We start from the raw sequence: 25767 nt of genomic DNA on the forward strand, positions 1-25767 counted from the left end.
GTTCTGCTAACGTGGTGCTCTACAGCACAGCCCTAACTCAAGGGGAACTTAAACTGACCTCTCACTTGGCAGAGCTTGACTTGTATTCTGTCCCTCCTTGGAAACACCTCACTGCGGTGCCCTGTGCTGGCAGAATTAGCATTTGCATAACATGGCAGGCAAACATTGTGGTGTAGCTTTTTCAGTCTCAGTGCTAGAAAAGCCTTTCAAAGGAACCAAGAACTTATACCAGTTTTACCTACCTGAATTGTACACAGAAAATCCTTCAATGCAGATTTCTCTTGGGAAATTGTTGTGGAACAGTCTTACTTACAGATGCCAGTGCACAACTATAATTTGTTAGAGCTCACGTGAACAAAGTCTAAAACTAAATCCTATTCAGCCATCAAATACCCTGCAGTCTATATTACATGACCTCACCTCACTGTAATGCACATCCATCATCCCACCATCTTCCTTCATTGCACCTTCTTCATCAATGTTGGGAGTGATTTTCCTGAAGGCAGTGCATCCACTGGGGAAGAGTTCTGAAGCAGACAAAAGCAAATGGATTTGTGGAATAACACATCTCAAATGCATCACGCTTTAATGGCCAGGGAAGCAGTCCAGCTCACAGCGAAGTCTTACGAGTAGCAGGGGACCTGACTCCCATTTTTGCTACTGATTTGCTATGTGAGACTGAACACATCAGAACCTCCCCAGCCATTTGCCAGGGGAGTCATTCCTAGTATGCAACTAACACTAAGCACAACAGATTTCCCCGTGTGCTCTCTAGAAGTCATCTTTGACCAACCTAACTGGCTGCAACCAACTGAAAGTCAGGAGAGAAGGACATGGGTATATCTTTGCACAGAAGATGCAAGAAGAGAGCTATTGCTGGATGCTGGAGAGCTGGGTGGTAAGTGAACAGGATTGTACACTCCTAGCAGAAAGCACAGTTACGTACTCCAAAACTTTGAGTAGTTTAGCCTTTATTGAACCCTTTCCAGCCTACATATATGTAAAGAGTGCCAGTGACAGAGATAAATTAATGTATTCATTTGATATTCCTTTGGATTTGTTCCTCCTCTTTTTTAGTTCTCCTTTACTACCCATTGTGGTAAGCAGCCTCCAGAGTACAAATACAGAATTGCCGACTTTCAATACTCTTCCCTCTGCAGCCATGTGAAATGTATATACATATCAGAAAAACAAGTCCTGATTCTTCCCACTTTAGCCAACACAAAGTACAGAATTTGGAGGGGCTCCAAGCCCCCGAGCAAGGGACTTATGCACTGCCTTGGCTGGAAAGGTCTTGTGATCAGCTTTTATGCAGCCTTAACTTTCTGAAATGTTAAGTGTCCATTTCCACAATCACTCCCTTACATGAAAATGAGAAATGGGGTCCATATATCAACTGTGGAATAGATTTTTAAAAGAAAACCTGCAAAGTGGTATTACTTGAGAACACGTGTCTGTCTTTCCTTCCTGTTTTGCATTAAACCACAACACTCTCTTTTTCTGATTGTTTTTACATATTTGTATAGTTAGGCTTTAGTCTCATTTTTTGACTGAATTTTGACTGCTTTATTCTATAGTTTTCTGTACTGCCTATAGTGATACTTCTGAAGAAAATATTGACAGCCAGTTTTTAACATGGGCTTCCCCTGTGAGCACATTTCTTAATGTAAAATACAACTGAACATTTAAACCGAGACATGATGTGTCTGTTCTTATTTCACTCAGCAACATGCCAACATGACTGCCTAAGCAGACCTGACCAGCCTAGTAAATGCCTGTGTATGAAGAATTGGATTCCTTTCTTAAAAAAATACTTATCTTCTAGCTTTATCCACTGCATTAACTTTTTTTTCCTTTTAGCTTGTGTCTAAAATAATCATTTACCAAATCAAGAGAAACCTGTCTTTAAAAAGACTCTGATCCCTCACAAAACCCATCACTGCATTGTCATCCTTGTGCCTCCCAAATAGCACACACTTACTTTTCCGGTGCAGGAACTCTGCAACGAGGGCTGCTACGTGAACATAACACATGGCTGCCTGCAAAAGTACAAAGGGAAAATTAAAATGTCATCTGTACATCGGTCTTGTTGTGCACCATGTTTTTAATTATCTTAATTACCTCTGAAAAGTCTCCGTTTTTCACATGTATCTTTGCCATACTGTCCAGCCACGTTTTCCGGAGCTCTGGGGTACTTGCATAAGATTTGGCTAAACTGTACTGTAGATCTATCAACATTTCTGGATCCTTTTCATGTTCTTTCATTTGGGCAGTAGCCATAAGCACTGTACGGATTCTCTTTGTCAAATCTTTGACTTCGGAAGGAAAAGCAGTTGCCTGACACAAAATAAATCAAATTAGAACCAAATACAGAAATAAAAGGTGTTCCAAGCTTTGCCAAAGAAAGACCGTTGCTCCCTTTCAGCCAACGCTCCACTTACTGCCAATCTGGAAACGCTCAGAACATAGGAGATAAGACTAACTAGCTTTTACTTATCAAACTGCATACAGTGTACAGTATTTCAAATGCAGTTAAAGGCATTTCAATCTGGGCATGCACAGGGCCAGTCTCTCCTGGTCATGCGCAGGATGCCACGTTGGCTGTTCCCATGCTACAGTAAGGTAGGTACTTTGGCATCCTGAGGGGCCGGTGTGAGAGCGAGACAGAAGTGCTCCGTGCATGCAACTGTCCCAGGATGGGACTGTAAACCATGCCTGAAGTATTTTTAATGGGATTCAACATCCGGCTTGTTAGTCTCTGATGTGGTCATTCTTCAATTCCTAAAGCACCAAAGGCATTTGTAGAGCTTCCCACCACAGGAATGTAATAAAGAAACTCAGGCTCCAGCCCGATCCCCTGCTCAGAGCAGGGTCATCATGTTAGATCCCAAGTTAGAGCAAGGCTTGTCTGCCCAAGTTTTATAATCTCTAAGGACAGAAATCCCACCTCCTTTCTGGGCCCTGTGCCAGGGCTGCACCAAGTTCTTGGGAGATAATTTTTTCTTCAAGTAAAGTTGAAATTTCCCTTGTAGCAACTTGTGCCCATTGCCTCTTGTCCTGCAAATCCACACCTCTGAGAAGAGCCTGACCTCCTCCTCTCTATAACGCCACTTTCGGGTGTGGAAAGCAGCAGTTAGGCCCCCTCCCCCAGCTTCCTCTCCTCCATGATGCGCCTTGGTCACGCTCCCTCTTCTTGGGCACCTGGTCCCTAGCTAGCTCTGTGGCTGTGCACAGCATCCTCTCCAGGGCACTGAAACCTCTCTTGTACTCTTACACTTTAGATCCAGTTAATGTATTTATATAGGATGGTCTCATGATGTAAAATATGAGCAGCAAAGCATGGCTCGGAGAAACCCTTATGAACATTTGTGTACAGAAGAGAACTGAGGTTTTTGCCCGGTATATCCTAACTCTAACTTTGTTATAGCACAATTCAACACCTAACTGAGGTTCCCGTTCCACTTTTAGGTCACAGGATGACCACAGAACTGCAAAAACGCTTCCCATTTTCCTCTATCCTACCTTGGCAGCTACACTGTGTGCAGTGGAGCAAGCTGCAGTGATGATATATTGTTAAATGGGTTGGGTAGAAGCTGTTCTTCCCAATTCTAGTGCAAAGAGAGACAATATTTTCCCAAAGAAATACAACCATCAATCTCCATGAAAGAGTGCTTTCTTAATATTACTGACACTTAATTAATGAAAATTAATTCCTGCTAATTATTGCCTTCAAGCAACAGAAATACCAGAACCTCCCTGTCATTCCTCTCAAAGCTGTAAGATTTTGGAAAGCTCTTTGGACACCCTTACAAGCAGCACACTTTACAAAGCATAACCTGAATTGCAGAGCGCCCATCTCTTGGCGTGAGGCCTCACAGATGGAGCATGATCTGCCCGTGCAGCTGGCCCTACTGCTGTTGGCACAATACTTGTTTACTGAGCAAACACAGTCCACTATGAGCTTATAAATCATAGTTCCAATCATCAGCCTTACCCTTAAACATGATTTCCTTGAGTGGATCTCCAGTCTTGCATTAATGGCTGATAGCACATGATGTGATTTAACATCTCCAACTTACCTTCATAGGCCTGTCACTGTTTGCAAAGTTGTTAATGATGAGCAAGGAGTCCTGAAATCTTGTCCCACCGCTGAGTGCCACATCTGCTATTAACTGGCTCACCGCAATTATTATCTGTTGGGACAGGGCAGGGGCTTTATTCAAACAAGCCCTAATAGAGGAGTTTTACTGTCACAGTTACATAAAATGATCATAGGGAAACATCTTGTCTTTCCCACAATGTAAGCAACAGTTGTTTTTGTGGCTTTGCTGTCACATCTTCCAAGGACAAATACTTCCCAGAGGACCAAACGGCTTTGCTGAACAGCAAGTTCACAGAATTAACAATCGTAATACAAATGCCTGTTTGTACGTTAGTTAGCTTCTTCCGTCATTCATTACAACCCAAACGGTATACATCTGCCCCAATAGATATCTAAATTTGCTTCAAAGAAGCAATACTGCAAAAGCAGCTCCAGGAAAGTCCCTTCTCCTGCCTCAAAGGCAGCTCTTCTTGCTGTCCTTTCCACCCCATCACATCCAGCTGCTGGGGCAGAGATGGGTCTTGTGTCTGCGATTCCAAAAACTCAACATCTTGGAGTACCTGATGGCCGTGTATTTTACCCAAAGGGCCCTGGGCCAATCACTGCAAACAGGCATTAGGCAAAGCCTGGAAATCAAGAGGATTTTTGCCCGTATAACAACGGCAAGATACTCTGTAGGTATGAGGTGACATAGTTGTATTGATATACCCGTTCGTTAAATCTGAGACATCCTGATCTCTAGCTTTTCCCAAGACACTGACCTGAAGATGTGTTCTCAGAAACGTTCTCCTTTTGGTGAACTCAAAGTTATTTCTCATCAGGAGATACAGAAGAGCTGAGGCTTCGTTCCTCGTGGAGGACACCTTGGAAGTGCAACACTTCAGGATCTCGTAGCAGAGAGCAGCGCACATGTTCACCCTTCCCTTGAAAAATGCTGATGGAAACTTCACAAGAGGCATGCAAATATTAGAAAATGCACCACTAAATTACACCCACAGGGCTCAGATGGGCAGGGGCATGGGCAACACACTGGGCTCCAGTCTGGACAGCCTCAGTAAAACTTCTGCCAGAGTTCTGAGCCTGAAAGCATTTGTGGGAATGAATTTGGGGCCTATTTTTAACCACATTACCTAGAGCAACGTGAACTTGCTGTCACACTTTTTGGTGATGTGACTGTGTATGTCCATCCCCTCCCCCAACAACTTTTGGGGTTGTTGGCAAATTCTCACCAAATTAGACAATTTTATGTTCTTACAAAAGCCATAAACACCAGCAGCGGAGCATAGAGGAGAGGTCCCATGGACATTCCCACCAAAGGCTGCCATCTGGGACATCAAAAAATCCGCTGGAGCCCACCCAGAATTCCAACCTTGCTAGGAAACATGACCTGCAATGCTCACACAGCTACTTCTGCATGTCTCCCAGAAAAAGCCTAAAATCACGTTTGCCCTCAGGAATGCAAACAAAAGGCTCGCTTGTCCCAGAGAGCCTAAAATACACAGTGACCTGCCCTGGCCCTAAGATGGAGACGGCCCCAGGGAGCAGCAGGATCAAGCCAAACTGCAGCGTGAGCTACCTTGGCTAGTAACAGGGCTCAGAGACTTGCAGCAGGGTGAAGAAAAACAGAAGAAGATCAGCACTCTGTAATGCCGTAACACGTCTATCACCTTACCAAACACCTATTTCCAAGCACATCTGCAGGGGCAAGCTCAGCCGTGCCTGAAAAGCAGATGGCTGCAGCGGTGCCCTGCCCCGGCGGACAGCAGCCTCCACGCAGGGCTTGCCGGAGCAGGGACTGCCAGCACGCGTCCATCTGGCTGTGGTCACGAGTGGTGGCTGGTGGGGAGGGGGCACCACACAGCTTCCTTCCACCCCGGCCGCAGTGGGCTGGGCACAGGGAAGCAGAACAAGGAAGGGTTTCATGCTGGCAGGCAGCCACCTCCGCAGCCACCGCAGGGACTTGGCTGGAGATGCCAACACCTCCCGGAGGGAGCGGAGGCTGTTTGGGCCTTGCACAGCAGCACTCTGCTCCCCCTGCGGCAGCCGGGGACCAGCCCAGGCAATTTCCTGGCACAACGAGGCAACAGAGACAACCATGTTTTTTATCTGTTTAGAGGAAAGATATGCTCATTTCATTCAAGACCCAATGGTCCTCATGGGGCGTGGTCCATGAGCCACTTCTATCTGCCCCACCACCTTCTGCCCATGCGAGATGACAGTAAATACTGTCAGAATATTCACTCGCATCCTCCAACTCAGAGCCTGGAACTGTTACTGTGACTATCTACTCCTTGCATTAAGTATATATGATTCAGAAAAGCTTGTAGGTGCTGTTGTGGCTACCACCTTGACGTGCTGGTGAAAGGGTCTCAAAACAGGAATCTGGGAGCTGTGGCTAGCAAGACTACAGTGTTGGGATTACACTGAGCCACACAGGTTACAAGGCAGAATGAAGACACTGACCAAATACTTGGTGTTCACTGCCTCTCGCCAAAAATATTTTCAGAAAAAAAATGGGAGAAAGAAAAGAAGCAAATAAACATCATAGTAATATGGGGCCAAGAAGATCATGTGTGCACTCTGAAAGGAGCCATAAAGTAATTGCTGCCTGTTGAAATGCAATCCTTCTCCCACAGCGAGATGGGCTCATGCGCACAACTGGGTTTAGCCCAGAGCTGGCCACAGCAATGTGCGATTGGGCACGCACAGGCAGCGCACAGGCAGCACACCGGCACCCAAGACGACACGGCTGGCACTTGCACTCAGCAGGGACCACTGCTTCCCTGCAGAGGCTTTTCAGATATTTCCAACCCGATGCTAGAGAGGAAAACTGTGCCTGAGAATCTGCTGCAGAAGAAGCCCAAGATCCCTCCCTGTGTGCTCCCCTCCACACTGCACCAGCTCTGGAGGAAAACATGTGCCCTGTTCATAGGGAACATGCATCCCTGCACAGCTCTTTCTGGAGATCAAGCCCAAGCTGATGCAATCGCTCCTAGTGCCAGGTTCGGGGCAGCAGACCCAAGGGTGTATGCCTGCTGGAGATCTGGCCAGGTGCTGCCTGCGTCTCTCCAGCTAGCAGAACACAAGTGGTGAAGAGCTACGAAACAGCACGTGGCAACGACTACGTGTGCTGGAGGAGCACATTTCTGATCCAGCCCTAACATGAAGGGCCAGAGCAGGAGTCAATGCAGCAAGCAGCTCCCAGAGAGGCCTCGGCACAAAAGGGACGTGAGGGCAGGGCAGCCACAGCGGCAGGCAGGACATGCCAAGTACCCTTCGCAACTGCATGGGAAGCTGTAACGATGCTGCATTCTGAGAGCGCTAATGGGGAGGGAAAGCACAGCTTGACATGGTCAGGGGGAATTGCTAACAGACAAGGACAAGGTTCCCAAATCAGCTGCTGCAGGAAGGCTCTGCTGCCCTAGTCCTTCAGGGCCTGGGATTTGTGATGCCTTGAACGTGCTCTGCTAGTGTCACTGCACCGAGAGACAGGCAGGCACAGAGCGGGCAGCTGCATGGGGTTTCCACCACTCTCACATGCACATGTCTGAGCTGCGCTTTAACGCATCGCAAATTATCTCAGCCCCCTCCTCTGTGCATGTTTTCCTTCATAACCTTTAATTTCAGGACCATTCCCAAGCGTGTGTTTATGTATGTATCTGTAAGCGATGCTCTGAAAAGAAGGATTTAGTTGTTAAGAAAAGCTAGAGTATAGAACAAGAGCAAACTAGCTTTTGTTGCTTCTTCCCTGCTGGTAAAACAGAGACAGCTTTCTTCCCAAATTCCCAGCACACATGCATGCAAGTGGGATTCATTCTACAACCAAAACCAAACATGCAAACAATTATAGAACTTGTTTGTTCTTTGCTTGTTTGTGACACTACTTTTTCTTGTAAGTCTTTTGCCTTTCAAGTAACCAGATTTAATGCAGAAAGCAATCTATTTTGAAGACAGATTTTGGGATGCAGTTTCTTCCCCTCCAGGAACCATTTGCTGGGACCCTGGATAAGAGTAGGATTGTTTTCATTGCAATTATTAGCTACGGAAGGCCATAAAAATGAAAAATTGTCCATTCTAGCCGCACGAAAGCCTAACTCACTTTTGCTTTTCTCAAAGTTAATGCTAATTTATAGCTAACAGTGATATGCAGCGCAAAACAAAGCAGCACAGCTTTCATATTTCAAAACAGACTCAGAGGAAAACATGCCATCCTTGCACTTGCCATGAAATGCAGTGACTCCCTTGGTTATTTTATCGTCACTTTGGACTTTAGAAAAGCCCTTCAGGGGACTTAAAAGGAAGTTTGGGACTCACGTGGTTATGGAGTCGGCAAAGAAAACACTTCCTTATAGATACCATCTGCTGGGCTTATATCTTACTTTTACAGAAGCAACACTGTGATAGGGGAAATGTGAGAAATTAACTGAAATAGATCTTTCATATCTTTCAAGACGCATGATGCCGAATTTAGAGTGGATTCAGGCTGGCATAAATCCAAGAAAATGACCCTGTCCTTGCAGCAGCCAAGAATTCAGCCTGTGTTGTTGCAATCGGCATTTTGGAAAGCAAGCGTGGAACCCCCAAAGGGCTCCAGGTTTTGAAGGCTGATGGTGAGATCACATTGAGCAGGTGTGCAGGTTTGGCCTTGCATTTAAACCACCACAGAAAATTTGCCAGGGAGGCAAGGAAGGTCTTTTATTTGCTATAAGCACAAAACAAATATTTCTGGCTTAACAAACTTTCGTCTAGTAAGGGAAAGAGATGTGCAAAGAGACTGCATCTGAGCAGGTGTGTGCAGATCTGCAGCAGGATGGATCTCAAGGCTAAGCAGATCACAGGCAAGCAGAAAACTCAAAAGAAAGGTAAAGCAATAAACATGTACTGGAGCCTGTAGAAAAACCGAGTGATTCCTGCAGGTGCCTAGTGCCAATCCAGCAGGCTTTAAGAAGCCACTTGGAAAAATATTTTGTAGGAGACCACGCTGTCTGGAGCCAGAAAGGTAGCTAGCAAGACTTCTGCATTTTCTGCTTCTCATGTGTTTGCTTAGGACAAACCAAAATTCAGCCCCAGACATACTCATACTAGCTCTTAGCTTTACTGTGGGGTTATAGTAAAATGTACACAGCACAGACTTTTTCCACCTTTGAAAAACAGTTTAGCAGTCTCTTTCTATAATAAAACTTTGCTTGGCAACTAGCGCAAGGCCTCCTGGAGACCTCCTGGAGTTTGCATGTACATCTGGTCTTGAAAATGTACTTAGGAGAAGTGCCAGGTTTTGACAAGCATGAAGGGAAACATTAGCAACAGCATCAGTCACCTCTCACGTAGTTAGCCATGGCTTTGACGCTGCTTGAGCTCAGGGGATTAAACAGCCTCGCTACGTATGGGGGCTCAGAAAAGTGTAAAAAGAGGTTCAGCAAGTACTACCTTCTTTCAAAGGCAGTGGGAGATGAGCAGCTTGTCAGTACATGTATTACTGACTTTGGGGCAAAGATTCAAGAAGCACCAGCTTTTGGTCAAACAAACTCCAATCTTTAACAGCAGATTTATGACCAAGGCAAGTGAGGGAATTCCTTGTGATTTCTCCTTTTGTCTCCTGATGCCCAACAAACAAACAATAAATGTTGAAATACATAACTTAGCCTGGGCTGTTTTTTAAATCAGTGAAGAAGTTGTTTTAGAAAACACATCTCCAAACAGCACAAAGTATCAGTTTAACAGAAGTTTAAGTGTACTGGTCTTTTCTGACATACCTATACAAATGCTCCTGCAGTTTTGGAGTCATGTACTACCCACCTTGCTAATGAAAGCTCTCAGAGAGGCGAACACATGCTTAAGAGCTGCTTCTGACTGCCCATTTTTAAGGAAAGCCAGATGAATATCAAAAACCTTCTTCATGAGTGGATTGTGGCCATCGTTGCTTAAAAGCTGGGTCTGGAAAGCAATGAGAAAATTTGTTTTGCAGAAATGTTGTGCCTGAAGCTGGAAATGACAGAGATAATTCTGCATAATTATCACATAAATTCTTAAGCCAGATAAGGAACAGGGCCTTCAGTAAACATGTAACCACTAAATGTGACAACCAGTACAAACTTACACTAGCTGGTCAGAGGCTATTTTTATAGCAGAGAATAAAACAGAAATATTTTATCATTTTTGCATCACTAATTCCAAAACCTAACTCAATAATCTGTACAAATTTCACTGGTTGCCTAGAGTTATTTTAAATGAACCAGGCTGTACCAACATAACTATCACACTGGTTTTTCTGGTTCTCTGACTTGGCAAATGTTTCATTTGCAGCCCAAAAGAGGGTGGGGGAAAAGACTATCACATCTTTTCGCTGGACAGATTTGTAGCTGTAGTCAGTCAGTACACTTCCCTTGTCTTCTGCAAAGTTTTGACAGTTTACACCTTCTGGAGATATGGCAAAATGGAATTACTTGCAGAGGGTCAATACAGTTTGGTGTCAAAGTTATCTTGCCTGTGCCTGCTGTCATCCTTGCAGCCGCTGTGCAGGAAGCCTGGTGCATCATGGCCACCCAGCAAGGATGTGGATATCCCATATTGATAGGAGATCAATAGTGCCTATCTCACTGGCAGCCCAAGCAATCCTTAGGCTGGCTCAGATTTGTCTTTTGACATCCTATACACATCTTGTAGCAGGGTAAGTTTAGCATCCATACTTTTAAACTGAACTCATTTACTCCATCAGTAAGAACAGCATCAGCACTTTTACTGCAGTATAGAGCACACTTCTGTGCGGTAACACTGTGTGACCATAAAAGCAAAGCAGAAGTCCATTAAAGCGGAAGGAAATCCAGTCTATCCTGTGGTTTGAAAATCACATTGTTTTGTGGTTCAGCCATATTCAAAAAGAGGCAACTAAGAAAGTCAAGCAAGTTTTAACTCTTGCATCTAAATCCTTCTGCTGTTGCCAGACTTCTATGGAATAATTTAACGTATGTACCAGGATGTTTTTTTTTTTTTGTTCTGTAACAAAAAAGAGCACAGCATATCAAACAGCGGATATGATGACCATTCAGTACATAGAAAAAGGAAATCTTCACTGTGCTTATTCTGAAATCCAGAGTTGTTCTTGTGACATTATGGAAGACACACTGCTATGAACAGGACTCCTCCAACCACACTTGAAGGAAGAGCTTTTCTGGAACAGTGTTTCAGTATTTTAGTGCCAGCCTGGGGTTCGCTTCACCACAGAGGCTTTGATTCTTGTAGATGGCAATGACTGCTGCGAGTGTGTATTGGTATATGGAGAAGACTTCGACCAGTGGCACTGGCCCTATCTGAACTGGTAACCACAGCTGGAATGCCTCAGCCCCAGAGACATTCATGTTCAGCAATTCAAAGAGATCTGGGCCTCACTTCTAGGTAATTTATGGTAGAGAGCAGTAACTGTTCTAAGAATGCTAGACCTTCATTTCCCTTTACTCTAGTCCCTCCTTTCTATATGATGTACATTTCCTCTTATTCTATTTTTGTAACGCCTACACTCATGGTATGCCAACAATATCATTTTCTCTGGTGTTGCAGTTTTGAAAAATTGCAAGATTGCATAAGCGCGTAATTACTCTGAGACCTTGTGAAACACTCAGCGTTTCAGAAAATAAACAAACTGCAAATTATTTGCTTTTGTAAACCCTTCCATAATCTGCCACTCTAGGAGAATGGATGACCAAAATCAGCGTGCATGCAGAAACACAGCACAATTTTCTACAACACTTTTGATTTCAATGCTGACCTTGAAACTCTGAGTGAAAAAAGAGATGGTGTCCAGGACTGTCAGGCACACTTCTGTCGCAATATTGCCCTCTAGTAACGCCTGGTGTACAATATCTGCTTCTGAGGTGCCTGCATCTGTGGACAGAAAGCAAATCAGGAGGAAACAGTGTCCAGCTCCCACAGGATATAAATGCTGAGATAGATGAGGTTCTCCCCTTGCACTTCACTGGGTTTGGGAATGAGGTAAGAACAGCAAGATGCTGAATTTGCCAGCTCCATTCTGAGAAGCTGCCTCAGCCTGATGCCAACTGAGAAAACCAGTGTCAGTTACTGCCCTTTAATCTCCCTGTCTTTAAAGCCAGACAGAGAACGAGATGTCCAAGTTGTATCTGCAGAGGGAAAATGGCAAGGTGCTTCAACTGGGCAAAACTGACCCACGTGGAGAGGCTTAGAGCAGATCCCAGCCCAGGTCTCTGTGCGGGCCAGCTCTCCTGCCTGCCCTGCTCGCTACCCAAACCAAGGTGCCACCTGCACACACACTCAGCCAAGCAGCTGAGCCAAGACAGGTGAGAGGAAAAAGCCATGCAAGTCCTAAGTCCCAGGGGTGATTTTTAAGGGGCTAGCTTAAATGTCACCCTCACCAATCTAGGAATGTTGCAGGGAGGAGCGGTGACCACTGTAATCCTGCAAAGTTTGGATACCCTGAAGCAACAAGCAGCAAGTGGAAAATGGCTACCTGCAGTTTTCAGCAGGCTAATACACCACAGTCCCATCTCACTCTGCTGTACATACTGTGGTTGAGCGTGAAGGAGGTCTCCAAGCTGCCCAGATGCTGGAGTCGCACCTGCATCCCCCCAGCTCTGCTGCGGAGCGCTGGCATCGTCTGGGATTTCCTATCGGCCCCCGTGTGCTTGGATAACCAGGCATCATGCACCCTGCAAGGGGAAGCAAAGACTGCGGGCTTGGACGAGCAGCAGTGGCCACACCACTACAAGATTACACATGAGGCACCGGGATGGAGTCCTGGCCTCCTTCCAACACACTAATCCGGTTTATCCCAGACAATCCCACTGGGACCGACCAGGCTACCCAGGTTTCGCCTGCGCCAGATGGCCCTAGAGCTAATGAAACAGCAGTGCTGCTGCTCAGGGAGCAGAGATGCAGCTGTGACTCACGTCTCACCTGCAGCCGACTGCGGGGGATGCTGCCAACCTGCGTGGGCAGCCAGGAGCGCCTGGGGGTCTCATGCAGGAGCTGGAGGGGAGGGAAGGGGCAGGGTGCTAAGATGAGGGGGCTCTGCCAGAGGGGACTCTGCCAGCGGCATGGCACTGAGCAGAGTCCTGGCCCTGCAGGCTTCTTGCCTGCTTGGGTTTGCCCAGCGTGGGCATGCACACTCCCTGCCTGCCTCAGCTGCGTCAGGGAGCATCAGGATGGCTCCCCCACCCTGGCGCTGGACAGAAGAATACAGTACCTGGCAATATTTCTCTTCCCCACATATCTGAAGTGAAATAAACACACCCTAGAAGGAAAATAAAATATGTATCTGTTACAGATCCTGCAGATCAGGAACAATCCAGCACATTTAAAATCTCCCCTGTCCTGTCTGCAGACACACCTCTCTGTGCATGAGGGTTTGGGTCTGTATTTACAAGTCACTTGACCTCACATCCTCAGTTTCCAAACCCTATGGCACAACCCTGTCTCTTCACCCATCTGTTCGACCAAACCCGTTGCAAAGCAGAGGTTGTGCTGGTTATGGTGGGGGCTGTGCTGTGAGCCCTGCTCACCCGCGGGTGGTGGGACACCCTCTGCACGGCCTGGACCGAGCACAGTGCACTGCCACTTGGCTGTGCTCCCACGATATCCACCTGTTCCTCCTCAGAGGGAGGAAGAGGATTTCATTACAACCTGGCCAGACACCTCTAGGGCTGCACAGGACCACGTGCACCCTGCGAGGCACACCGTAGTCATGTTTTCTTGGCAAATGTTGCCTGCACAAAGGCGCACTGTTTGAATTGCAGCCTCACGATACTCACTCCAGAAGCACAAGGACATTGATCAGCTCTTGGGGGGAAAATTTGTTCCAGTAAGTTAGAAGAGTATCTGAAAGAAAAACAAAACAAAACAAAAAACAAAACACAAAACCAGTGCACTGAGATTTAATAAAAATTAAGGGGGACCTTACGGACCAAAACTGCCAGTGATGGTCTCTTGTTTTTCTGGCTGCCCCCCATTGAGCAAGGGCCACTAACCTTCAGAGATCATCTTCACAATGTAGAGGTAGCACATCAGGAGTGTCCGGATCTCAAACTGGTCCAGCCGGCTGCAGTGCGACATGCTGCTCCTCGTGGAGCTCCTGCGGATCTAATGGGACACAGATGTGACATGGAGGCCAGTGGCCCTGGGTGCCTGGGCTGTGCCCGAGCGGAGCGCAGGGCTAGATTCCATGCAGCGTGGGCACAGCAAACCTGGCACATACAGATGTGCCAGCATCCCTCCTGTGCCCCTCCATATGCACCCCCACAGCACCATGCTTTGGAGACACATCATCCTTTGGTGTTGCTCAGTGATGAGCAGTCTGGAAATCCTGGACACATGGCCAAATGCTTCTCTGCCCAGAAAAAAAGAAGAGTCTGAGCAGAGAATGATGGCTTATCCAGCAAAGCGCATGGCAGCCCTGCTTTCACTTCCCCTGCTCTCTGCAGATCTAACCTCCCGGACCTTTCTGAAGTCAGTTCTTATCAAACAAAATAGTTCATTAGCTGCCACAGTTTAAAGTAAGAATCTAACTTTCTGTTAAAAATGCATACTTTAAAACAAAATGTCAGTTATTTAAAAAAACAGGAAATTTCATCTTAAGTAAAGAGATTTTTTCCCCACCCTCTGATTTTTGGAAGTGTCTCTTGTTTTTCCTCCTACTTAGTGACTTAGGCAAAGACAAGTGAAATCCTGCTGGTGGGTCAGTCTGTGTGGGAAAGGTTTGAGCCCTATGTGGTGGGAAACACTACTTCTAGAGCTTTACCCATTTTTTTTTTCGCATTCTCTGTGCTTGCCCTAGCCATATCCTCCAACAAATGGACTCGATTAAGCTCTAAGCAGGACGCTTCTTTTAAAGCTGTGCCTCACATGTTTGGAGAGTTATCCACAGATCTTATTGTTGTTTATTCTGGGACAAGCTGTGGATGTGAGTCATAATAAAACAGTATTAAACATTCAGTTTAGAGCTGGAGATACAGTGCTAGAGCCAAAACTTTGCTGCTGAACATGCCAAACTATCAAGCCAGCACACAACTCACTCCAGGGGAACAGGCGATAAGCCATACGCCCACCTGTGCAGAGCAGTGTTAAAGCTGCGCTCCTCTGTGCGGCATTGGTTTTACTTAGTTTTGTGGATATTGCATTCCCTAACAGAAAAGCTGTTTTCAACAACTCTGAAAAACATACCTGCAAGGACACATAAGAGGATGTCTAGCTGTGGGGAAGAGCTGAGCTGCAAGCAACACCACTTTCTGCAAACCCTGCCAGCAGGGTTGAAGCATATGCTCAGAGCTTTGCTGAATATGAACAGTTTGATAGCCAAGTATTTGGCTATACTTGGTCTTGTAGCTTCGTGATTCATGTGGGGGAGCTTGAAAGGCCCCACCTCCCCTAAGCATGTCAGGACAGCCAGCGGGAACCCAGACAATCTTTGCCTTCCTTGTAGTAAGGGCCAAAGTTTTTAAAGATGCATCAATGATTCCTGCCAACCCAAGATGTCTGGAAAGCGCCTTGAGGAAAACCAGGGGCTAGTTTGCACAACTACCCGATCTCCATGCGTGCAATCTGCCAACAAGGATGTCTGAGCTTTTATGGTGTGACCATGGTCACCTTCTGCAAGTTTGGGGCTGTGGTTATTAGCCTGGGCTGATTTTCCTACAAACACCTCATCTTCTCTGAAGTCTGCTGTCACTGGCAATCTCACATCACGGTGCTTAGCCTCCCAGCCATGTGTGGAAATCGGTTCCCAGCATTGGGCACTGGGCACTGTCCAGCCTCAAACTCATCCACACACAGGGAGCACATCCGAGTATGGATAAATGCACCATGGGAGCAGAGATTTTCCCCATGGATTTTGCCTTTCATCTTTCGTAAGTAATTTGTCAACAGTTGTATTTTTGGCTCAGAGATATTTGAAGAGGAAAAGCATACCAGACCCGTGAGTCTGATCTCTGTTAAACATGAATCTATTTGTTTCCAAACAGAGATATTTATAAGCTGGCTTTTTAGAGTGTTACCACGGGGAACTCCTTTTCCCTCCCCCTTATTTAACACAGCCCACAGACTGGTGCAGTGAGCACCATTCTTTCTAATCCCAGATACGTTACATTTTCACTCTGATCCGGGGAAGCAGCTGCCCCCTCTGAGTTCAGGGATCCTTTCGAGTCCTCTCGCTTTATTGCATGGCCATTTGGAAGTGCTGCTCCGCAGGCTGAAAAAAGACCAAACCCCACAATTAACCCCTTTGCACCGGCACTTCTCAGCGCATCATGGACAGTGAGTGGAGGATGCGTTTCGGACAGCACAGACGGGGCTTGCCAAAGCCCGTGTTGAAAGCTGATTAACCTGGAACGGGCAAGCTGGGGCGACACCATGGCTGGGGCGACACCATGTCCGGGGAGAAGCATACAAATTCCAAGTGGTCTTTTGGCTTGTGACTATTTCAGGGTTTGGGTAATGGGTTTTTGGTTTTGGGGGCTGGTAATAGTTATGTTCAAAATAAAAGAGAAAGTTAAAGTTTAGAAAAATCAATTTACCTGGATCTTTGTCTGCAATCAGGCTGGATCTATTTGAGGGGGATGCAAAGCTGCACATGAATTCATCCCTGGATGCCTGTAAATCGATATAAGGTTTTTGTGACCAATGGAAGAGAATAATGAAATAAAAAAACCACAAATTAGAGCAGCTTTTAAACTGCAGATTAAAATAAAAAATTATTTCCTTACTTCCATAACAAGAAGACAAATGACTGGGGGAGGAGTACAAAGAATAGCAGAACATATTAAAGTAAGTCATAGCAGTTTTTTCTCTCTTGCTTTTCATAATTTGAGTAGAAATTTTGAATTGTTTTTCTCAAATATCTGTTTTTGTTGTTGTTTTGCTCCAAACAAGGAGGAAAGTCTAGTCTGCAAGGCTAAGCCTGCCTGGGAACCACACACCACCCTCAGGCAGACAGGCAACTCCCCAGAACAGCTGCTGGAGTCTCTGAGGCTGAGTCCTGTTGCAACTCATTACACTTGGAGGGACTTACCTCACCTCATAGCGCTATGCATACTGTAAAGAAATATGTTAAACGATAGCAGGCAAAAGGGCAGAGACATTGTACGCAGTGCTACAGACAGAACAAAATCACAGGAAAAGCCAAATTAAAAGAAACAAGCATGGTATGGTTATTTCTAAAGCTGAGCCTAGCTGCAGGCAGTGGAGGTCACACCGTGGGTTTGTGGGGAGAGGAAGACTGCGGAGGAGGGCAAAGAGGCATCACTGGGCTTTACTCACGGGGCTGGAGGTGGCCGTGCAGGAGTAGAGTGCCTCGCGGCTGGCCACTCGGTGGAGGTTCTCCAGGAGCAGCTCAAACAGCGGCAGGTAGAGCTGGGCTATTTTTGCCTGCTGGTTCTGAAAAAAGACAAGGAGAAAAATGTATGTAAGAGCCCAGGCTTTCAATGGAGTGGAAAAGGGAAACTCTTGAGCCAAAACACACACGCACACACATATATATTTCAACACTGTATATGGTATCTGAGGACATGGGTTGCTTTGGCTTCTCGTCTCCACTTCCCGAGCTTCCAGGTAGGTATTAGCCTTCTAGCAGCAAGCTTGGGGCACTCAGGGACTTTGGGGGCTGAACAACATTCCCAGTCATACAGGATGCGTCACAAACTAAAGAGTTAGGAAATCCGGGATTTAACTGGCACTTCACTCAAATGGCTTGATTTTCAAGTGCCACACCCAGGAGTAATGAAATAAAAACATTTGCTCCTCGCCTGGTGCTGTCTATTGCTTCCAGTCAGAAATTCTCCATAACAAATGGAGGAACTCTGGTTAAAACAGTTTGTAGGAAAAGATTAATTTGGATTAAGCAATACAGATAAAGAATGGTCTGGTTGACATTTTCTAAATGCAGGGCTCACTTACATCCAATTATTTTTGTTAGAAATTTATTATTCTGGACTTGACAGAAGGATTAAAAATGAAAAAAAGACATTTAAGGCTTGTGAATTGAATGGCATGTTTTGACTGATACAGGATGCTAATTTTTTTCTTCTGATTCAGTGTGACAAAAGATAAAAGAAATCTTGAAAATGCCCATGGGTTGAGAAAACCCTCTCTCGGCTACTGATGGAGCTGCGGTTTCCCTGGCCGGAGTGAAACTGCAGCAACAGACCCTGCCACGCTCAGCTTGTCCTGCCTGTGATGGGATTTTCTTGCTCCTGTCTCGGGACACCAACGGAGCAGCCTGCCCTGGCTCCAGCAGCTTCCTGGTCATGCAGCCCAGAGCACAACACACATAAAAGAACAAGTGGTACAATTTTAAGACGGTGTTTTTGAGGAAGCAGGGACAGTGCTGCACGCCAAGGGCACAAACAGCTCCCGAGTTAGTGTGAGGGTTTTCAGGCACCCAGAAGAGCAGAAACAAGCTGCCTCTGACCCAGTCTTGGCAGACAGCTGGCAAATCTCTCCTGAAATATCAAGTCTTGCAAACTACCATGGGCTGTAGTTTTGTTCCCAGGCTGTGCAAGTCCCCAGGGATCCTCACTGCAGACAAAAGAAAGCCAACCTCCCACTCGGCCCTTCCAAACAGGCAGAGAAGGGAGAGGAGCTGGTTCTGGGTCCATGCAGAGGGCAGGAGCACTGAGCACATTCAGGTCATTTCTCCCACCCTTTGTGCCCAGGAAGCTATCCACATTCCCAGATAAAACCCAGGAATGCGGCACAATAGGAGCAATATGAAGAGCTAAACTCTAAACTCTACACAGAGTCATGTTTTCAGTCTAGAGCAAGGACAGATAGTGTCTGCACAGGTAGCTCAGTACTTTCAAGGACATATGGGTCAGCAGGTCAGTTCTTACTCGTCATCAGGAAAGAAAACAAGCCCATCTCCACGCTCTTTCAGCAATACCACATGCTGAGCCTCTGGCTGAAGAAAGCTGAAAAGTACCCAGCAGAAATCCAGCATCTCATGAGAATCTACAGATCCTCTCTCTCACCTCTGATTCACTAATTAGTAAAACATGCAGCTGACTTGTAACAGAGATCAGTCCTGTTTCCTAATTATAGTATATTAATGCAGGATATTAATTTAAGCCCAAGACCAGAACAGCACTGATGTTGCTTGATTTTGTTGAACAGCCTCTTGGCTAACAATTCTCTCAAGTTCCTTAATGGCTCAGGGCTTTATTATCCAAATACTCAGCCTGAATAAGAGTGCTGCAGTTATCTGACTGCATTGTTTGTTTTCCTAAATAACTTCTCAGAGCTATTACTGCAATGCCATAGCTATCAGTTACTTACAACAGTTCCCTAAAAATTAGAGAGAATACCCTTAGTGCACCATGCAAGATCTAAAACTCCGTCGTGAGTTTTTTCATAAAATTAATGAATATTACTTTTAAAAGCCAACAAAATATGCCTGACCTTGTGCTGGTATCTGTTGTCGAAGGCATGCTTTATCAAGAGATTCTTTAAGACTGAGATGGCCATATATCTGATATCATAGTTGTCCTGCAAGGCAACAGAGGCTTCTCTGAGAAGCATCCCCACCAGGAAATGATGCCTGCAATACTCATCAGTTAAACTGTATTCAAGATTTACATCTGAAAGAAACAGCAAGGCAATGGTTAAGGGAAGTATTCCAAGGATCTGTTCAGAGCAAGACAAAACAGTCATGTATGCCAAAACAGTCCACAAGTACAGTTTATTGCTCTCTCTCCTACAGTGCACCAATCTTTTATTAAAGCCTGAACAGTTTTCTCCACCACTGAGTTAATTCACATCAAAGAACTTGGCATCTTCCAGTTCAGGCTAATCATTAATTTCAGCCCTCACCATTTCAGCAGCAGCTACATGAAGGATTTCTGCACGTGATGCTTTGCAAAGCTTAGCACTCTAAAGAGTAATTTGCAGAGTCGGAGATGGATGAAACGGGGAACGACAGCGTGGATTTACTGCCTGGGGGCTGCTTTGCTTCTGACTGGGGGTGATCCTGTAAATCCCCCAAACACCCAGGCAGTGGGGTGCTAATCTCCACAGAGCAGCTACGAGGGTGGTAACAGGCAGTGGAGATGGCGCGTTTATCACAGTCGCCCAGCCCTCGCAGCGCCATCTCTGCAGCGTGTTCCACATCCTCCATGAAATCCGCATTCCTCTCACCAGGCCAGAGAGCGGAGAAAAGGCAAATACTCCTGCTGGGATGAGGGATGCAAACAAGGACACGGTGCCATGTGACCACTACTGCATCCTCCACCAGTTTACACAGCTGGGCTTTCCAGCCCCACTGCAAGGACTGGGGAGGCAGGGCAGGGTTCCAGGCAGCTGCTTGCCAGAAACTGTGAGACTCTCTTAGCTTCCCACCAGCAGACATTGAACACAGCTCCTTAAAAGCTGCACTGACTGCCAGGAGGAAGGGAGCTCAGTACCTAATCACCTTGGTTAACTTAATTTGTACCCTGCATCTCACATAGATTCAGGTTATATAAACTGTGATCAAAGGATTGGCTGCTACAAGGGTAAGGCATAATTTTCACTAACTTGCCTGGATAACGCAGCAGAGAGACACAGATTTCAGTGCAGGGTGCGTGTGCACTGGAGCTGCTACAAGTGACCTTGCCCTGACACTGTTATCTCTGTCAGGCAACCCATATGCCTAATCAGAGCTGCGACAGGCACCATTTGACTGTTGCATTATGACACTAAGCCTCCCAGAGGGATAACCCCAAAGCTGTGCATTTCTCACCCAAAGGGTACAACAAATGCTGTCTGCTCAGCTCAGTCTTTTTTTTAAAACCCCACAAGTGTGAATGTTTTCCTGTGGCAAGGCAGGGTGCATACACACAGCTTTGAAAATCCCTGCCAAAGGGTTCCAACAGTTCTGTAGCTGCAAAAGATATTTTTAAGTTCATTGATTCATAAGTAGCATCTACTGGTTCATGGAAGTCTGATTCAGAGGAAGGAGAAAGCAATCTGGAGCATTGTCTAGCTTTTGCTGTTAGTCATGTTAGCAAACGCCTAAGTGTCACACATCATGGTTACTTCATTAGTTGGATGCAAGCAGCAAAAAAGCTGTGTGTTTAATTTGGCATTAGAGGATTCAGTGATCCCAGCTGGACCTACCTACTGAAGTGAACCGTTCCACAGCAAATGAAAAAAAATCTAATTCATGTGTAAAAAAGAAAAGGGACAAGTAAAAAGACAGCAAAAATAAACAGGAATAAGTAATGCTCTAAACCTTGGAGAAACAGGATAGTACGTCATATTTTAACATTATTTGTAAGGCTACTGCTTAACTCCCAGCTTCTGTCAATCTCTTGGGTTCTTTGCTATCACAAGATTGCAAAAACAATTCTGTGCTGCTGGTTGTAAGGACAGGCTCAGGGGTTTGCTCTGGCTGATGAAACATGCAAGTCCCCCAGGCAAGGCAGCAAGGATGCAGACCAGCAACCAGCCTTATTTGTTGAGATGTTCCAGAGGAACTGCTCCAAGACACAACACTGCAACTCAACAGCATGTGATCACAGGGATGTGCTCTGCCTGCAGGCCCATCTGCACCAGCTTCTGCTGTAGAAGTCCTCTTTATCCGCCTTTCGGGGGGGGTATTCCTTCTTTTCCCAGAAACAGAGTAGTAGGGGGCCGGGCACATCACCTCTCTTAATTCAAGTAAGCTGATAAAAGAGGTGAGGCATGCCAGAGGATATCTCCTTGGTGATGTGCACATCATACCTCCCCACCTCTGAGCCCACTGTCCCCTGTAATCACAGGTCTGTCCATAAAAACAGACCAGTTTGCAGTGGAGATGCATCACTACGTGCCTCTACCATGGCAGGCAGAGGACAGGCACCACTGCAAAGGCACTTCCTTTACCTGAGGACAGGCTGCTCTACTGTCAAGAGATGTGTGTGAATGACAATTGCTACCACTCTTAAAATATATATCTTAAAAATAAAACCTCAACTGGTAGGTCCTAGTCACAGTAAAAGAGGAGGAAAGGTAAGCTGCTCTTACAGATTTTCAGTTTAACCATCACAAATGCAAAGGTGAATGTTAACCAAGAAAGAGCATCGTTATGTTATCGTGCCACTAATAAGTAGTGGGGAGGCTCTGCGGTTGTGTGTTTTTCTCTTTCTCAGCCATTTCTAGCAGCGCACTTTGTTAAACTATGCCAGGCAAGTAGCCAAACGGATGTAAGTGTAAGATTTAGCAGCTGGTCCATAAAGCTCTGAACAGCCAGAAACATACCAAAATAAGGGAAACTTGACAGTTTCTGCTGCTTCTGCTACCTGTATGTAAAGGGAACTATGTTGGGATTTGTATGGCTGCACCCTGAGGCACAAATAAAGATCCCCCCACCTGCACGAGAATAAATCCACCGGGCTTTCACACAGGGGAACCCCAAACCTCACTTTCCTCTCCAGTACTTATCTTGCCAGGCTATTAGCACCCAGACCTGGCAGTCTTTACTGTATTTATCTAGCAGAGATGAGAAATCAGGATCCAGTGAGAATGAGGTTATGCCTATAGCAATCTTAGGAAGCTGGTGAGGCACGCTGCTGGCTCAGCACTGTGTGTCCGCACTGTCAGTGGTAGTACAGCTACCCACACTTGCACGGTGCCTCAGCTCAGCCCCTTGCAAACCCCAGCTGCCCTGTGCTGAGCAGCATCAGGACCAAAGGGAACACAGTGTGATGGCAAGAGCAGCCTGGATACGTATGGCCTTGGTATGGGCTAAGGATTGGCATGGGCTCAAGTTCTCTGCTGGCTGCCTTCAGCCCAGGTTTGAGTACAAGCTTGAATGCACTGTGCACCGCTATACTCTTGTTCAAAATGAAAGCAGAAGGTAACCTGAATCATCTTTTTGAGGCCACAAAGAGAACTAGCAGTGGAGCAGTGAATTCAATGTGTTCTCCTGTATCTCCATTCTCTACAGCACTGATCAATGAGACACCCTACTTCTCAGGGGATGCTGACACTTGTGGGAACAAAGGATTACACTTGCACAATTTGTGTATTTACTGAAATAGGGGCAGTTTCTTTCAGATATTTTTAGTTCCATGCGAACTTAAATATAGGAAATACTGAAAAGACTGATTGCATACCTTTCTGGAGCAAAATGATATAAACCTGCCAAGAACAGCACCTTTTCCTGAAGTTAATGTAAATCAGGCTGACCAGGACATAAATTTCCTTGCCACCAAACCAAATTCCATCTGGTCAGAAGCCATCAAGAGTAATAAATTATAGCTCTCTAGCCACTCTCTTGAGAAAGGACATACCTTGAACTCTTTGCAGCTTGGGTTTGGAAAAGGTCATTGGTAAGTTCAGAGGAATGTAGTGCTCATGATTGCAAACGGTTTGAAGAAATTCAAACTTGTATTCAACCAGCAGCTGCAAAAAAAAAACCCAAGACAAACACAAACCATGTTTTCAGTTTGTTGCACAAGGATTGGGGAATCTAAACAGCATTTGGTGAAACTCAGTAATAACTGGCAAATTTCTGTGTTGTTCTCCCTAAGTGTCAATGCAGGCAGCTGTCACTTGGGACTTCTCTACCTTTTTCATCCAGACTATTAACCAATGTCTCCTTTAGTTCTGACTCTGCATTGCTTTAAATCTCAGCTGCATACAGGCTCTCAACCCAGACAAAGAGAAGGCCTCCAGAAGACTCTGCAGGAACAGTGTCTAAAAGGCCTCCAAGAGTCATACAAAATAATCATTACAGTGCTTTGACTGACATAGATACGTACAACTGCAAACCACCTTTCAAGAAAAGCTTACCTTTGGGTCTTTTGGGCTGAATCCAGAAATGTAATCATTTATCAAGTTAAAAACAAATCCTCTGTCCATAAAAGTCAAACAACGCTGGAGAAAAAATAGCAGCATGTCACCAATCATTAAAAATAAAAGCAATCATCCTAAATCATCTCCATACTCCCATCTTGCCAGCAGCCAGATTTGATCCTCTAGGCTGCTGCTGACTTTCCAAAATGTACTCGACCCTGTTTCTCTGAAATTATTTGGATGACCTCACTCAAGTCCCCAGCGTACAACAGAAATATTTAAAGAGAGAGCACACATATTTCCTCTCAGGTTTTAAATAGTTGCTAGGCATGAATGAAAGCCCTAAAAAAATGTATAGAGTATCATGGTCTCTCTTGGAAAGAGAAAGTTTCTTTCCTAGGAAAGCTTATCCCCTTCAGAGTTTTCATTATTTAAGAAACCAAAGAGATGATAAAATACAAACATTTGTTTGCTTGCTGCTTATTTCTAATTGGTGCTGGGTTTTAGTTTTTGGTTTTTTTTTTCCTGACAAAAGCCTGGGAGAAGGAAAGAAACTGCTGACCTTCAGGAAGTTAGCCAAGCTATAGTTGACATTCCTAGACTCTTCGGGGATTTCGTTATAGCGAATGGTCACATGAGGAATGATGGCGAGCAGCAACGAATGCAGGGCGTGCTGGTAGGAGTCAGGGAACCGCTGGCCTCTGGGCAGCTGAAACCAAAAGCACATCATACACTCAGTGCTGCAAGCGAGCAGCTGGGGAGAGGCACAGGGTCCCTTTAGCGTTTGTTTATGTTTCTTCCTAATAAAACATTGTCACAAAGAAAGCAGTGGCTGAAACTGCAGTAGCTGGTAACAGGAAAGGAGGCTGCATGAGCCGTAAGGAGGCTTGGGATTTTTAAATTGCCATTGAGAGTGAAAAGGGGAAGAAGGGCAAAGTAAAGTAGAAAAAAAAGGAAATATCTGGCTAGCTGTTCAGCTTGTCAGGGTCATTTTAAACAATGAGTTACATAGTTTTTCAGAACAACTTTTGGAGGAGAGTTTGTTTGTGATGGCTCCATAATGTGGCATTGAACAAATTTACTTTTACCTTGATTTTGTTTTCTTCCAGTAAGTACATTGCCATTGACTTCGCCAGTGCTTCACAGAAAAACCACGAGTACTAGAATGAATAAAGAATACTATTATTTTTCTCAGCAGGATGGAACATGTTTGATTATGTGGGGAAGCAGCAGTGTGGGAGGGGAGGGAGAGCTCACACTCAAATGGCATTTTGTAAGCACGGCTGTGCTTGCACAGCTGGCTTGGCATGGGTGCCTTTGCTACCTGGAGGAGTCCTGCCAGCCTTGGGGTGGGAACAGCTCCGTCCCCTCTGTGCCTCAATGCACCCTGCAAGGAGCCAGCAGAGTTTGGGACGAAAGCCCTGCAAAGGCCCAGAGACTCAGTCTGCCTCCCGTGAGTCACCCCTCATGGATGGCGTGAAGAAAATAGGTAAAACTGGCAAATGAAAAGCACTTTGCTGTGCATTGCCATAAGCCTTAACACAGCCAGGTTCCCTGTAAGAATTCATCTCTGTTTTAAGGGGAGAACCTTGAGGACGAGGGAGCGAGGTAGCTTTGCTCCTGTGGTGGGTTTGGATAGGTGAAAGTGTTGGGTTTTATACAAGACCCCCTTTTCCTCCCTTCCACCCTTGGCAGCCAAGTACTGCCAATACTTCACCTTGAGTAGCTTATTGATGGCTAGAAAATCTGCTGACTGCTTCAGGATTGCGGCCATGGAAAGGACCAGGATTTCATGGGTCGTCTTCGCCTGTGTGATGCTGGGTTTCTCAGCTCGAAAGACATACTGAGGCAAGAGGGACAGCATCAGCAGTGTGCCCGCTCCCAGCTGGGAGTTT

General features: G+C 45.7%; 1 protein-coding gene across 5 annotated transcripts in view; it reads right to left on the minus strand.

The window, feature by feature from the left end:
- DOCK11 (dedicator of cytokinesis 11) overlaps positions 1 to 25767 on the minus strand; it is an 86960-nt gene that overhangs the window by 13022 nt on the left and 48171 nt on the right. For 2 of the 5 annotated variants that reach the window (XM_075106835.1, XM_075106831.1), the window contains exons 26-47: positions 25590 to 25715; positions 24961 to 25032; positions 24435 to 24581; positions 23870 to 23953; positions 23368 to 23479; positions 21212 to 21250; positions 19517 to 19695; positions 17381 to 17497; positions 16639 to 16714; positions 16210 to 16313; positions 14098 to 14209; positions 13882 to 13948; positions 13317 to 13364; positions 13028 to 13099; positions 12638 to 12780; positions 11865 to 11980; positions 9899 to 10036; positions 4864 to 5046; positions 4080 to 4193; positions 2122 to 2337; positions 1982 to 2039; positions 421 to 527 (exon numbers count right to left, since the gene is read on the minus strand). In XM_075106835.1, coding sequence (XP_074962936.1) covers positions 421 to 527; positions 1982 to 2039; positions 2122 to 2337; positions 4080 to 4193; positions 4864 to 5046; positions 9899 to 10036; positions 11865 to 11980; positions 12638 to 12780; positions 13028 to 13099; positions 13317 to 13364; positions 13882 to 13948; positions 14098 to 14209; positions 16210 to 16313; positions 16639 to 16714; positions 17381 to 17497; positions 19517 to 19695; positions 21212 to 21250; positions 23368 to 23479; positions 23870 to 23953; positions 24435 to 24581; positions 24961 to 25032; positions 25590 to 25715 — 2430 coding nt within the window. The remainder of the gene's footprint in view (positions 1 to 420; positions 528 to 1981; positions 2040 to 2121; positions 2338 to 4079; positions 4194 to 4863; positions 5047 to 9898; positions 10037 to 11864; positions 11981 to 12637; positions 12781 to 13027; positions 13100 to 13316; positions 13365 to 13881; positions 13949 to 14097; positions 14210 to 16209; positions 16314 to 16638; positions 16715 to 17380; positions 17498 to 19516; positions 19696 to 21211; positions 21251 to 23367; positions 23480 to 23869; positions 23954 to 24434; positions 24582 to 24960; positions 25033 to 25589; positions 25716 to 25767) is intronic. The other 3 variants (XM_075106832.1, XM_075106833.1, XM_075106834.1) reach the window with 3 other exon arrangements.

This window comes from Phalacrocorax aristotelis, chromosome 11 (genome assembly GCF_949628215.1).
Source record: "Phalacrocorax aristotelis chromosome 11, bGulAri2.1, whole genome shotgun sequence".
Lineage (NCBI taxonomy): Eukaryota > Metazoa > Chordata > Aves > Suliformes > Phalacrocoracidae > Phalacrocorax > Phalacrocorax aristotelis.